The following is a 14,776-nucleotide window of genomic DNA, read 5'->3' as shown; positions in this document are numbered from 1 at the left end:
ATAAAAAAAGTTGTTTAAATAAATATTAGTTTTAAGCATGTATACGCCAATTATTCCATAAAGAAAAGAAAAAATTTTTAAATTTAAAAAGAGGAAAATGAAAAAAGACACAAGATTTTTGTTTCCAATTTTAAAACAGAACCCCATGATATTATATACTGGTGAGGTTCTACTGTTACAACGCTATCAAATCTAGGGTTTAGGCCAGGGTTGGCCCGTTTCCCTAACCCATAAGATGCTGCTATGCTTCTATATGGATGAGGTACTATGGTAAAAAACACCATGAAATTTAGGCCAGAGTTGACCAAAAAATAAATTTAGGCCAGAGTTGACCAAAAATTAAATTAAGGCCAGAGTTGACCAAAAAATTAAATTAAGGCCAGAAAAGACCAAAAATTAAATGAAGGCCAGAAAAGACCAAAAATTAAATGAAGGCCAGAGTTGACCAAAAAATAAATTAAGGCCAGAGTTGACCAAAAAATAAATTTAGGCCAGAGTTGACCAAAAATTAAATTAAGGCCAGAAAAGACCAAAAATTTAATTAAGGCCAGAAAAGACCAAAAAATAAATTTAGGCTAGAGTTGACCAAAAAATTAATTTAGGTCAGAGTTAACCCAAAAAAACGTACTTGCGGAAAATCCTGGTAAAGCCCCCTTCTTACTTCTTCTAATGTTGAATCCAATATTTTTAACATTTCACCGTCCGAAAGATTCTGCGTACCCCCTGTAATTTAATCATTACATCATAAATAAATCACTGTGACATCACAAACAGCATTGTTGCATCACCATTATTTTTTTCCCTCCAATCTTCGACAATTTTTTCGCAAATTTTGAATTCTGTTAAGTTCAAACTCTTCGCTTGAGCGATTGTGGTGACCTCACTCTCCATTAATACTGTTTCCATGTTCTGCTCAGCAACCACATCTAGTGGGAGAAGAGATATCTCAAGGCATCGGTTACGCATCGCTCTTGAAAGATCTCCATGTGTTGGGTCCAAAGCAAAAATCAATCTATGGACCAAAAAAATAAAAAAATAAATGAATGAAATTTATTTCGTCGAAGAACGATAAAGTTTACAAAAGACAAATAATCAGAAAATTAAGAAATTGACTCGTTTAAACATACTTTGTTCACACCATCAATACCAAAAAATTCACTGTATTGAGTGCGTTACTTATTAAACAAGGTAAAAACGATATTTTTAAAATTGAATTTATAATCACCAGATCATAAATGCATGTTTGCGGGAGAAGTAGAATGTAAATTATATATCTTGGTGTGGTGGGGTAACGGTAGCCTTTATAATGCAGATATTTTGTTTCATACACCTCGAGCCGGCTTGAAAGTTACGATGTAACTTTTTTGGGTGGTTATAACATTTTTGCTTTACTGTATGAATGAGAATTTAAAAAAACCCATTAGTGACCACTGGCTTGAAACAATTGTCGTTAAGTGTCTTGACATGGAAACATACACCCACAAGTAGCAGCAACGAGCCTTGAACCAGTCACCTCTGGCTTAGAGGCAAGCGCGGTAACCACTATTCTATATCTCAGGTAATTCCATAATACAAACCTAAAATCTGGGTGAGGGGTGATAGTGGGTACTTCCCCTTGTACAATACCACGTTCTGTGATAGCGAGGACACCTTGTGGCTCAAGTAGCGCGTTCATTCGATCGAGAACTGACGCTGAACAGAAGTTGGCGCCATCTATCAACAACCACTCCCCTGTTTAAATACAATTTCTATGATGCATGAACAGGTGTGAAAACTTAATGTTGACACTGAGGCAGATTTAATGCAAAAAAGTCTTAGCATTTAAAGAGAAAAAATCAATGTTTTAGGTCGATTTATTTTAGGATAATAAATTAATAACAACTTTATTTGTCTATTCGATTACGGTAGCGAAGATTTAGAAATATTTTAAACGAAAATACAGGATATAGCGACGAAACAACAGTTGTTAAAACACGCTTGCAGTTAAGGACATATTTACATTTAGTTGGAAGAAAATAAGCGTGGTAATAAGAAATAAGATCTCACCATTTTTCAAGGCATGTACCAACACACTGTCCATCCACTCATATGAACCGTGGGATTTTTCACTAAGTTTCAAATTTTGCCACTCTGCCCAAAGTTCTGTAAAAAAACGATAGTTTTATGAAGTTTTGTAAAATACGATAGTTTTATGAATATCTGTAAAAACTATAGTTTTATGAAGTTCTGTAAAAAATGATAGTTTTATGAAGTTCTGTAAAAAAACGATAGTTTTATGAAGTTCTGTAAAAAAAACGATAATTTTATGAAGTTCTGTAAAAAAACGATAGTTTTATGAAGTTCTGTAAAAAAAACGATAATTTTATGAAGTTCTGTAAAAAAACGATAGTTTTATGAAGTTCTGTAAAAAAACGATAGTTTTATGAAGTTCTGTAAAAAATGGTCAGATAATTTGGACAACCCATTAGTGACCACTCGGTTGGAGCAATTGTCGTTAAGTGTCTTGCCCAAGGACACATACGCCCACAATGGTAGCAGCAACGAGGCAAGCTAACTAACTGGGCTACAGCGCTGGACAATATATAAATAAACTTTAAAAAAACCTACTAATCAATTAACCTTACCCTTATATTCTGAGTTTTTCATAGAGGTCCCAAGCACCATAGAAATCTTATTTTCCAATTCAACGAAACGATTTTCCTTGTCGTTTACTTTAAACGAATCAACCAGTTTAATCATTGCGTTGAGATTCTCAATTTTCTGAGAATAAAAAGTTTTAGATAAAAAAAAAATTTGGTTCTATTTTTAAACATTTTGGGTTAAATTACAAAAAGCATCATAACTGTTTTTGAAGCTGAAATTTCAATTGTATTCAATATATGTTATATTAATATGTAAATTAAATATAGTAAATTGGGGTAACATGAGACATTTCCTATCACCCATTTAGCAGTAAATAAAAAATATTTACAAAATTATAAAACCGTATCCTCACGACTCCCATAGACCGTTGTTAATTGATCTAAAACACGATATTTGGATATTATGTGCTAAATATGCCCCGCCTCTCCCGACACTGTGGAGTTGTCAATTGTTTAAAACAGAAGAAATATTGGATTTAGATTGAAACGGTATCTATCTTATCACATATTACTAAATAACTGAAACAAAATCACCTTAAGGAGAAATTTCAATTTCAACATCAACTTGTTGAATTCCTTTGGTTGATTTATGGCAGGAAGACGGGAAATACAATCCTGACAATCCGTAACAACTCTTCTGCAATAAAAAAAATAATAATAATTCAAAAATGAAAAAATCCGAAAAAAGAATCACCCACAAAGTAACATGCATGGTAACTCGTAAGCAGCACGAGGTGTATGAACACCTGTGTTTAATGACTGTCGTTTTCTGGCCACGCGAGGATAAAGTAAGTTACATTCATTCATAATCAACAAAAAGGACCAACACCCATAGGAACTGATATATAGTATTATAATTTTGATGCGTATAGTAGGGTGGGGGAAGATGGACACCTTTTTCGTTTTTTTTTCTCAACCCCCTTGGTAGTAAACAAAGAAAATTCAAAGAATGATAAAACCGCATCCTCACAACTCCCATAGTGCGTTCTTAATTGTTTAAAACACGATCAGGATATTTAGATATTATGTGCTAAAGGTGTCCCATCTTCCCCATTCTACTATATATATCATCCACAAGTAATAACACAGCCCTAACTTAAGTAAACGGTATAACCAATCAATTACTGCCGTACCGAATAAACAAAAAAAGTTGTTAATTACTCGGTGCATACCACAAGGCTAAAAAATAGGTCAATTAATGGGCCAACCTGGAAATTACTCCAAGGTTCCTTTTTGAACATCGTTTAAAGCCTCGCCAGAGAATATCACAAATAAAATCAAATTTATTTGGTAAAAATGAACACAAATAAAATTAAACATATTTGGTAAAAATGTCTCCTGTCATGCCTCACTGAACGAGAATTAAAACAAAAATAAGTTTTATAAAGAGATAATATTACAAAACCATAAATTAAAAACAGGCAATTTCAAATTTCTTAAAAAATCTTTCAATTACCTTTTAACATTTATCACAAATTCCATCAAATTTTTGACGATGTCATGCTGCTCAAAACCGCCGAGTAATTCCACGGCATCCATTTCACTATTAGTCGACAAAATTCGAAGTTTGCGACCAGCGAGCTTCGCGACAGTTTTCACGAGTCGTGATTTCCCGGAACCAGAAGCGCCAGTCACAATACAAGGCCATTTCTATTATGACGTGGCAATAATAAGCAATTAGCGAGAAAGTTTAAAAATAACATTAATTATTACAACAATATTGAACAAATTAACAATACATTACATTCTAGTCTATAGTGTACATTAGTTTGGGTGACAAAAATATTGGCATATCTGTTTAAAAACAAAATTTCGTAACCGAGTTTCTTTATTATGAAGCATTCTGGTGCAAAAAATTTAAAAACTGTTTTTACTTTTAGTTTTATTTAATATTTTTATTTGAAAAAAGTTTAAATCATGTTCCGTACCTGATTAATCCCTGTAATTAATGACTCTGCACTTTTTAACATGCTCGGCAAAATGTGAAAGTCGTCTGATGAGTCAGCGAAATATTCTCCAGTCCTTTCAATGGTGCTTCCCCCAACCTGAGACATATTACAAGTATTAAAACTTCAACTAGGAATTTAAAAAAAAATATAGTAGGGCGGGGGAAGATGGGACACCTGGTTATTCTAGTTTCCTGTCCAATTTGGTAGTAAACAAAAACAATTCAAAGAATTATAAAACTAAGCCTTCACAGCTCCCTTAGACCGGTGTTAATTCTTTAAAATACGATCAGGATTATTACGTATTATGTGCTAAAGGTGTCCCATCTTCCCCCGCCCCACTATACCTTTTAATCTAAAAAAAGTTTTTTTTGGCTAACAAGAAGCTGCCTATAGAAGCCAAGGATAAATATTAAGGCATTGTATATGTTGGGAAAAATTGCACAAAATTGTGAATAAAACAACAACGTCCAAGTGTGTATATACTAGGGTAGAATAAGATGGAGATGTTTTTATTCTCTTTTGTTTTTGACAGTAAATAAAGAAAATTTACAGAATTATGTAACTGTAGCCCTGCGACTTTAAAAGAGCATTGTTGATTGTTTAAAACACCATCCGGAAATATGAGAAATTATGAGCTAACGTATCCATATTACCCAACAGTGATATTCATTAAAATAATATAGGTTAAGTATTGACGAATTAGGTGGCCTTAAAAATTAAATGTAGTGAAATGATCTATATATTCGTTCTACTGTTAGTCTATTTACTTAATTATTTTTAGCCCGTTTTGTTAACCACAGCCAGTTTTATTTTATTTCAATGCCGAGATACAGCGCGCGTGGTGATTACCATCGGCGCATTCTTTCGTTTATTTTCGTCTTAAATTCCTGTGTTTTTCGTTGATTGATTGATTGGTTGTTTTATTGCGTAAGGGCCGTTTCGTTTGCCACTTCTTTTTAGTCGGAATAAAGCAGTTGTTGGTTGGGTCGCTAAGTGAACGGACTTGCTTTTTGTGGTTAAAGAAGCTAAACGCTACAGTATTTAACAAGAATAGATACAAACCTGAAGAATACGAGACGAAATATGAAACCTTCCCGAAGGTTCGTAAACTTCAATACCAAATATGGAACGGAACATAGACATCATCTAAAATAATTGTGGTTTTATATTTTAATCAAAATTCTCGTCAAATTTTTGTTTTTAATTTTATAAAAATACCCATCAATTTTTTCTTAGAATTTTTATCAAAAAAATTGTTTCAGAAATTAAAAAATTCATTAAATAATGTTGTCTTTCAATACATTGTTACATCAAAAACCTTTTGTCTGTCATCTTTAGAACGTAGTCTTGCGCAGTAAACTGTGTACACATGCTTGGCGACATCCAGTGGTAAGCCTCTTGTCAAATCAACAACCACTAGCTGGCACCAGCGAGTTATATCTCTCAGATTGAACTCCCAAGGTGACCCCCGGTGACCCCATGACCTTTGGACCACGACTGATTCATTTACCTGCAATAATTTAAATGGTAAAATATAAACTAAAAAATTCGAAAAACTGCAAAACGTGATTGAATCTTAAAATGATACAGTCTGGAGTGTTTTAACTAAATGAGTGCTTTACTATGGTACCCTGACAGTGAGCATGAGGTGTATGAATACACCCTGTGTGTCTGGTGTTTAAGACGATACCCATGTTATAACTTGACAGTGAGCATGAGGTATATGAATACGTCATGTGTATCTGGTATATAGAAAGACACCCAAGATATAACGCGGCAGTGAGCATAAGGTGTATTCATAACTCAACAGTAAGCATGAGGTGTATACATAACTCGACAGTAAGCATGAGGTGTTTTCATAACTCGACAGTGAGATGTATTCACCTGTTGATTAAACTTCACCATCAATTTCATGACATCTGGTGGAATTTGTGGAAAGGAATTGTTCAAAATAAATTCCATGTCTTCACCAGCCAATCCTCGCACATAGACCTGTAGACATATTGCTATGAATGAGGTAAATGAAATTATTTTGTGTCTTCGGTCACGATAACGAAACAAGAGAGTTGACAAAAGCGAAAAAAGGGTAGTAACGGCAAAACAACAATTGTTAAAACACGCTTATTGATAAAACAGAAAAAAAAAAGTTTTTTTAGATATATTGGTATGAATAGAAACATGCAAGCCAAATAGTTTGTTTCATAGTTAAAGCAATTGATGTCTGTTATATTTAAGTTGTATTGCAACCAGGCATTCTATTCTATATGGATGAGGTCCTACAGTGCAATATATCATAGCACGCAGGATTTCGTGCACAGTTTGCCTTTTATTCTCAAAAAGCCTCGTTTTGACATTACTAAGTGTAGTTAGTATCGTTTATGTGACTTTTTTCAGATATAATATAGCAGTCTGGGTGTTGGGATAATGGACCCAAAAATTGACCTAAATTCAAGGTCCTCAACAACTACCCCAAACAAATGGTACAGAAAAGGTAATTTTATGCCGAATGCAATGGTATATTTCCTCAACTTTACATATTTAATCCTCTAAACAAAGGAGGACAAACTTGAATTTATTCGGGAATCGAAATAATTTTTTTTCTTATTTACTTCAAAGTTGAAAGAGGTGACTACCTTCACCAAAGAACATAGATATCAGCAAGTAAGGACAAGGGCGGTCTAAAAAGCAGTTAAAATATGCAAAAAAAATCCGTCTGCCGTCCATGCATTTCACGCCTTATGTGGAAAACAAGATGGTGTCCATTGCTCATTGTTTTTTAACAATGGCTGTCCTCATTTGTTGTATATGTATTTATTTGGGCCCTTCACCCACTGATGTTCGCTACTGGCTCTAACCCTACCTGGGTAAATCGGTTCAGGAAGCTTTTAGGGAGCCCCCTTCTACCCCCACCCTCATGAACCGGGTTCTGGCAAGCGAAGATTTTCGTTTGGTCACGGTTCACTAAGAAGCTACGAGCTAGCTCCGGTACGTACAACTCCCCCCGGTGGTCAAACACGCTGTTCAAACTTTCAAGAACGGACTGTGACGCGAGATTTAACTGAAACAAAAAAATATATCACCTTTTGCCAGCTTAAACATTATTAACTTTGTGGGTGTTATTTATGTATGGCTGACAATTTAGACAATACATTAGTGACCACTGGGTTGGAGCAATTGTCGTTAAGTGTTTTGCTCAAGGACACATACACCCACAAAGGTAGCAGTGATGAGCCTTGAACCCATGACCCATGGGTGGCGTCGTTTTTTACTATGGTGCGTTTTTTACTGTTATTTCCAGATTTATAGTTATTTTTAGCGCATAGTGGCAGTGATTACAGGTTTGAGGCTTAATGCTGCTACCATTGTGGGCATATGTTTTCTAAAAACACTGTACTGCAATTGCTCCAATCCAGTGGTCACTTATGGGTTGTCGAAATTGTTAGTCTCGTAAGCAGGCACGAGGTGTTTAAAGCAGAAAAACAGTGATATAATGACTGTCGTTGCCTGCCATGCAAAGATAAAAAGGTTATACTAATTTATTCAATGTTTCACTAACAATAAAACCAAATTAACAAACGCCCACAGTAGTCTATGCATATTACATAAAGATAGGTAGAGTCCTAGATAACTACCATAGGTTTAGCGAGTAGTAACAGAAAATTTTAGACAATATTTTTTCAAGGACACACTGCCTAAATATTAACCCTTTTTTGTGAATTTTGCATTTTTAATTTCTTTTACCTTTTTTAAAATTACTTTTAATTTTTTTGTTTTTACTTGTTAGATAAATACCCGTCAGTTTTTTACCTCGTCTAGCACCACCCAGTGGCCTTTCTTCATCGCCGATAGCAACGGTCCGTCTCTCCATGAAAACTCACCCCCACTACCGCCCTCTACTGGCAAGTCAGCGCCGAACAAGTCCGAGGCGTCCTAACATAGCACACAAAAAAAATCAAAAATTAAAAAAAAATATTTTTTAATATAAACTTAATCTGTAAAAATGTTAAAGTTTACACAATATAAAATAAAAAAAATAAACTTTTTATTTAATTTAAGCAAAAACTCATAATTGTCAAAAAAATTTACCGTTTGCTCAGACAAATTAATTCTGACGAGTTCATGTCCGGAGTATTTCGCAATTGCTGCAACCAAGCTTGTTTTTCCCCCACCAGGGGAGCCCTCGAGCAAGATAGGTCTCGGAAGTTGCAAAGCTCGTAAAACGCGAAGAGCGTTAGTTGAAGTCGTTGGGGCGTTAAATGTAAATTGAAAATCGCCGCTAAAATCAGCTGGACCTAAAATTTTGAAACAGTATATTAATTTACCAAAAACTATCATTTATCTGAAATACATTTTTGAAAGTTTTTAACGAAACATTTTTTACAGTATACAGTATAAAACGAACCATTTTTTTACAGCTACAGTATAAAACCCTACAATGGATGGTATATCAACGCATCAAAAACTATCCTTTTTTAGACAAAACTTAGATTTTTGACATTTTGTTGTAAATACATAACACATTCTATTATCTATGACCAGTTTAGGTCCTACAGCATGACATGCTAGAGCAGCATTTCTTAAACTGGGGTAAATTCCTCGTATTTAGAGGGTAAATGAGCCAACAATCGAAATGCACATCGGTTGACGGGACAGAAAAATTGTGCCAATTGTAGTACTTTACCAAACATTGAACAACTCGTTGCCAAAAAGCTAGCGCATCCGTCGGATTAAATAAAACTGATGTAATTATTTGTTTTTTGCTTTTTAATACATGAGCGTCATATTACATATTGGGGGTAAATCTGATAAACATCTTTATTAAAAGGGTAAAGCATACAAAAAGTTTAAGAACCACTTACTATAGGAACTAGGATTTAGGCTAGGTTTGGCCCATTACTCCAACAATGCATGCAAAACTATGTATAACAATATAATTCACCTTTTGTAATTGAAAACGGTTCAATTCCAAAAGTTTTTTCCGTGTTATGAATCTTGCTACTTGGACCAGTAGATTGAATTTCCCCTTCCACCCATTGTAGCATGGTGGGGGACATTCCATCTAGTTGCCCGCACTCCCTTAATTGTTTCAGTACAAAGCGAAGACATTCAGAATGGATGTCATGACTTTGTTTGGAAGCTCCAGCCGATAAACCTGTGTTAGAAATGAAGACGCCGCTGTTATTACTTATTACTCAACAGTGAGCGAGAGATGTACAAATATACTACGTGTGTTTGATGTATAAAAAGACACCCATGTTATAACCCAGCAGTGAACATAAAGTGTCAGAATACACCATGTATGTCTGGTGTATAAAAAAAAACCTTTTATAAATCCTTAGAGAGCATGAGGAGTATAAATAGTAATACACCATTTTATGTCAGTGTATAAGAATTTCCCCATGTTATAACTCGAAAGTAAGCATGAGGTGTACGAAAAAGCACAAAGATATTTCTAAAAGTAAATTCAAAGCTATTTATCCAAACCTGACCCAAGACCATCAATATACACAAGGCACGCTGCGTGTAGGAACGAGGACGGAAGATCAAGGTCACCACTAGATGTCCTCATGAAGCTGGCCCAGGTCAAAAGGTCACGAACAGAAATTACAAATCTAAAAAAAAATTTGTTTGTCAGTCTAAAAAAATGTCCAAAAGCGAATACTGTCAAGTGTCAACCTAAAAAAAAATCTGATAAAACAATTGTTAAATAAAAAATAATACTTGTCAAACTAAAAAAAAATTAAAAAAAAATTATTGTTTTAAAACTGTCATCTTATAAATATTAAAATTTATTTTGCCTCTTCGGTCAAGATAACGAAGAACAAGAGAGTTGACAAACGCGAAAAAAAGAAATAACGTTTTGGAAAAAGGCATGACCGTTACACTCTACAGACGATAATATTGTTTTCAACATTATGATTTTAAATTTACCTTTTTCCAAACATAGTTGTTTTAAACCACTCCACAAATTCAACCACGAGCGAAGCGTATGTTTTATCACAATCAATGCCATTACCCTGTGATAAAAATAAAATTTTTTTTTTTTTCTTTGTTAATGTTTGGACACAACTTTTAATGGAACAGAGTGTATGAAAAGTTTTGTGTACTTTTCTAATAATTTATTGAGTCTATTCAAAGGAAGCAGCTAATTGAGGTGTTTAGAAACAAAATAAGAAAGGGTCAAGCTTGTATTGATGCTAACGGGGGTCACTTTCAATACATTTATAATTGTCATTCATATTTATCTCCTGGATTCTATACTGAAACATGTCTGTTAATAAATATGTAATTACACAGTGACTTTACCAAACTCCCTGTATTTCATTAAAAAATGCAGAAAAACACGCACTGGCATGTTTTTACCACACTTTTCAACTTTGTGTATGATTTTTATTTGATAAGGCTGATAATTTGGACAACCCATTAGTGACCACTAAGTTGGTGCAATGTCCGTTAAGTGTCTTGCCCAAGGACACATACGCCGATCAGTGTTAGTACCGTCGTTGAGCATTGAACCGGGGACACTTTGGTTACGATACAGGTGCCTAAACCACTGAGCCACGGCGCCGAACAAGCACTGACATAAACTAATTAGTTGTTGGGTAAAATCTGATTGAAAATATGATAAAAAAAACTTTTTTTTTTCATTGAATTAATATTTACTGTGGTTTTTATATCTTAAACTGCAAGCTAAACGGCTGCAATAATAAACACTGCAACGACAAAGAGAAAATATTAAAAAAAATTAACAAGAACAAATAAAAAATAAAACTTACGTGATTAAGTTTTAGATTGTGTTGAACAATATTGATGAGGTCACAATGCTCATTGACGCCGCTGCACCAAATCTCGGTCATTCGATTTCGCAAAGCTGGCGACAACTATAGAAATAATATAAAATGAACTTTTTACTACATTAAATTTTCTGTTAAAGAAGATTTTCTGGTAAATTGGACTATACCATGAAACTCCGGCTTTAAAAAATTGGTTTAAAAAATATTTTAGGTATTTTAAACCAGAAAGGTAGTTTCAAAAATATTATGCCTTGTAGCAACAGCATTATCTATGCATTTAAATCAGCTGAAATCTGGCATAATTTAAAGCCCCATGTGTGCCTCGCTGTAGGTCCTTATCCATATAGAAAAGAATAGTAGCAGAATGTTTTTAAACTTGTCCCTATATCAAATACAGGACGCTACCCAGGAATACTAAATTTCTGCGAAAATGACAAATGCAGAGAATTCTTAAGTTTTAACAGAATATTTTTACTAAATGTTTCATCTTAATTGCGCCGGAGTCTGCTCGCGGTTCTGAAGTAGTAAACACTTTGTTTTTCCCTCTGAAATGTAGGATTCCATACACAAACGTATAGGGGAGCAATTTTTAACTTTTTAACATAAATACATTTGCGCATGTAGGCAAATCAAAGTTCTTTAAAAAATCATAAAATTTGGCAGTTTAAAAAATGTACGAAGAATTTAATCTTGTGCATCACTGGCGCCATCTAGTGTTACCTCTTTCTTCCCAAAGTCTCCTCCCGGATTCATCGTCGACATAAATTGAAATCCCGTGTCAGCGACAACAAAGGACCCATCGTTGTCACTGATTGATGTAGACTGAAAAATACAGAAATGTCATATACCCAACATAGAAATGTTACAGAGCAAACATGGAAATGTTACAAAAAACATAAAAATGTTGGAAAAAACATAGAACTGTTACTAAACCAATGCAGAAATGATATCTTCAGTATTGCCAAACGATTTTACCAATTTTTAATGTTGCCCAATTTTTTTTTCTAAATCATTACAGATATCTAATATAACCAACCATAAATATCATATAAACCCACCATAAATATCTTATAAACCCACCATAGATATTTTATCCGGAATAACCAAAGTTCTCTCTGGTTCAAGTACGCTGTTCAATCTCTCCAACACAGAATCATCGGCGAGCGAAATCTCGTCAACAAGAATGTACGATCCACCCCGCATACTGGCCACTAGGGGGCCATCCACCCATTCAAACAATCCCCTTTTGTCAGAATCCAATTTTGACTGATTTCTCGTCTAGATAGTAATAATATAAAAATGTTGTTCACTACTCACTAATGGATTGTCTATATTGTCAACCGTACAAAAAAAAGACAAAAAATTTAAAATTTTCTTAAAAAATGATCACCTACAGAGTTCTTTAAGTGGAAACTTGTAAGCGGGCACCTGGTGTATGAAACAGAGCACCCATGTTATAACAACTGATGTCTAACAGCCACGACAGTAAAAAAAAGTTACATTTCTTCATTTATATTACGTAACAAAATAAAACAATTACCTCGTACAAAAAAAAAACAATATAAAACCATACACAACGTAAAAACAGATGTACAAATATGTTACCAAGTAAAAAGTACAGCGTAAACTAACGAAAACATAAATACCAAAATAGAAATATTAAATAAAACTTACCGGACGCAAACCTCCGATAAAATCCGCGGCTTCAGTATTTGCGTGACAATTGACAATGGACAACTTCTTTTTAACCATGGCAGCCATAAGTTGGCACGCCGTTGTTTTCCCGCCACCAGTTTCACCAACTAACAACACAGGTTCGTTGAACCGTAACGCTCGCTCAAGTGTGACGAACAATCTATAAATAATTATATATTTGAAAAATTAAAAAAATTAAAATTGTTGAATAAATAAAAAAATAAAAGTTATTGAATAAATAAAAACATTAAAATTGTTTACTAAATTAAAAAAATTAAGGTGGTCGATAAAAGCATTTGTAATAAAATAAAAGCATTATATCATGCATTTATTTGTTACACAACGCTCCTCCATGCCGCAAGACGCTAAAAGTATCAATTAATCATAAATGTAGCTGTTAAACCTAACATGTCAAAATCACATCCATGATAAAAGTACCCTGAACATGTCAAAATCACAACCATGATAAAAGTAACCTGAACATGTCAAAATCACAACCATGATAAAAGTAACCTGAACATGTTAAAATCATAACCATGATAAAAGTAACCTGAACATGTTAAAATCACAACCATGATAAAAGTAACCTGAACATGTCAAAATCACAACCATGATAAAAGTAACCTAAATCCAAATATAAATTAGATATATATTATTTGTGAATATACAAACTAAATCCCACCTTCTCATTGGTTGAGTCCAGACCACATGATCAAAACCTTCTGGCCAATCATATCGCTTGATTATACTTTCTACATTTTTGGTCCCAAACAAGTTTTCCTGGTCAACTTTACGACCGAGATACTTTGATAAAACTTCTTCTATTACCTATTGAATAACAGTAACTACTATGAATAAATGTAACTTAGTTCCCCTTGCGTGGCGCAGTAATGACAGTCGATATAACACAAGTGTTCTGTTTCATACACCTCGTGCTCCCCTTTGGATTTTTATGGCTGACAATTTGGACAACCCATTAGTGACCACTGGGTTGGAGCAATTGTCATTAATTGTCTTGCCCAAGGACACATACGCCCACATGGTAGCAGCGACAAGCCTTGAACCCATTACCTCTAGAATAGAGGCAAGCGCGCTAACCATTGTGCTAGCAATATGACATCATAAAGACATAAAATCCAACCTTTTCTTCTTCAAACTTCCGAACTCGTCCGGCTAAAAGAAGAAACCCGTCGTCCACTAGGTGTTGCTCCCAGTCATAGAAATCACAAGCATCTCGCTAGAGGGGTAGATAAAAATATTTTATGTTAATTCATTCACCATTTTTTTATTTTTTTTTATAAAACTGTGTGGTAATGGGCCAAATCTAGCCTAAGTCCCAAGATCTCTCAAATTGCCACGCTGTTAGATACAAGGTTTTTTCACCATTGTTCCAACAATACATTACTGAGACATGTAAAAACAAATCAGGTTGATACCGTTTCGCATTTAAATTTTTCCGGCAGTTCCATAAATTAAAGCTGCAAATGTTTAATAAATCGAAGACGCATTATAGTAATGCCATTACTATAATTAAATTCACTGTATTATATTATTGTAATCTATATGGGTGAGGTATAAAAGTGAGGCAAGTCAGGGAATCTTGTGAATTGGGCCAGGGTTGGCACATTACCACAAAAAAATTTGAAGAAATAATTCACCTCATATTTCCTATGCCTCTCAGCCCATCTAAACAAAT

The 14,776-nt window shown here is 34.2% G+C and overlaps 1 protein-coding gene across 1 annotated transcript in view; it reads right to left on the bottom strand.

Moving 5' to 3' along the window:
* The window catches only part of LOC100185171 (midasin), a 46,028-nt gene that overhangs the window by 13,635 nt on the left and 17,617 nt on the right, over positions 1 to 14,776 (bottom strand). Inside the window, exons 30-50 of the mRNA XM_026837005.1 lie at positions 13,060 to 13,240; positions 12,466 to 12,663; positions 12,106 to 12,207; positions 11,368 to 11,472; positions 10,523 to 10,608; positions 10,076 to 10,203; positions 9,531 to 9,743; positions 8,678 to 8,883; positions 8,399 to 8,521; positions 7,452 to 7,649; positions 6,476 to 6,583; positions 5,910 to 6,101; positions 5,654 to 5,737; positions 4,571 to 4,687; positions 4,099 to 4,292; positions 3,177 to 3,279; positions 2,625 to 2,760; positions 2,047 to 2,142; positions 1,578 to 1,731; positions 789 to 1,012; positions 625 to 723 (exon numbers count right to left, since the gene is read on the bottom strand). Coding sequence (XP_026692806.1) covers positions 625 to 723; positions 789 to 1,012; positions 1,578 to 1,731; positions 2,047 to 2,142; positions 2,625 to 2,760; positions 3,177 to 3,279; positions 4,099 to 4,292; positions 4,571 to 4,687; positions 5,654 to 5,737; positions 5,910 to 6,101; positions 6,476 to 6,583; positions 7,452 to 7,649; positions 8,399 to 8,521; positions 8,678 to 8,883; positions 9,531 to 9,743; positions 10,076 to 10,203; positions 10,523 to 10,608; positions 11,368 to 11,472; positions 12,106 to 12,207; positions 12,466 to 12,663; positions 13,060 to 13,240 — 3,047 coding nt within the window. The remainder of the gene's footprint in view (positions 1 to 624; positions 724 to 788; positions 1,013 to 1,577; positions 1,732 to 2,046; positions 2,143 to 2,624; positions 2,761 to 3,176; positions 3,280 to 4,098; positions 4,293 to 4,570; positions 4,688 to 5,653; positions 5,738 to 5,909; positions 6,102 to 6,475; positions 6,584 to 7,451; positions 7,650 to 8,398; positions 8,522 to 8,677; positions 8,884 to 9,530; positions 9,744 to 10,075; positions 10,204 to 10,522; positions 10,609 to 11,367; positions 11,473 to 12,105; positions 12,208 to 12,465; positions 12,664 to 13,059; positions 13,241 to 14,776) is intronic.

This window comes from Ciona intestinalis, chromosome 12 (genome assembly GCF_000224145.3).
Source record: "Ciona intestinalis chromosome 12, KH, whole genome shotgun sequence".
Lineage (NCBI taxonomy): Eukaryota > Metazoa > Chordata > Ascidiacea > Phlebobranchia > Cionidae > Ciona > Ciona intestinalis.
Note: the sequence above shows the minus strand (reverse complement) of the source record. Positions and strands in the feature narration are given on the sequence as shown.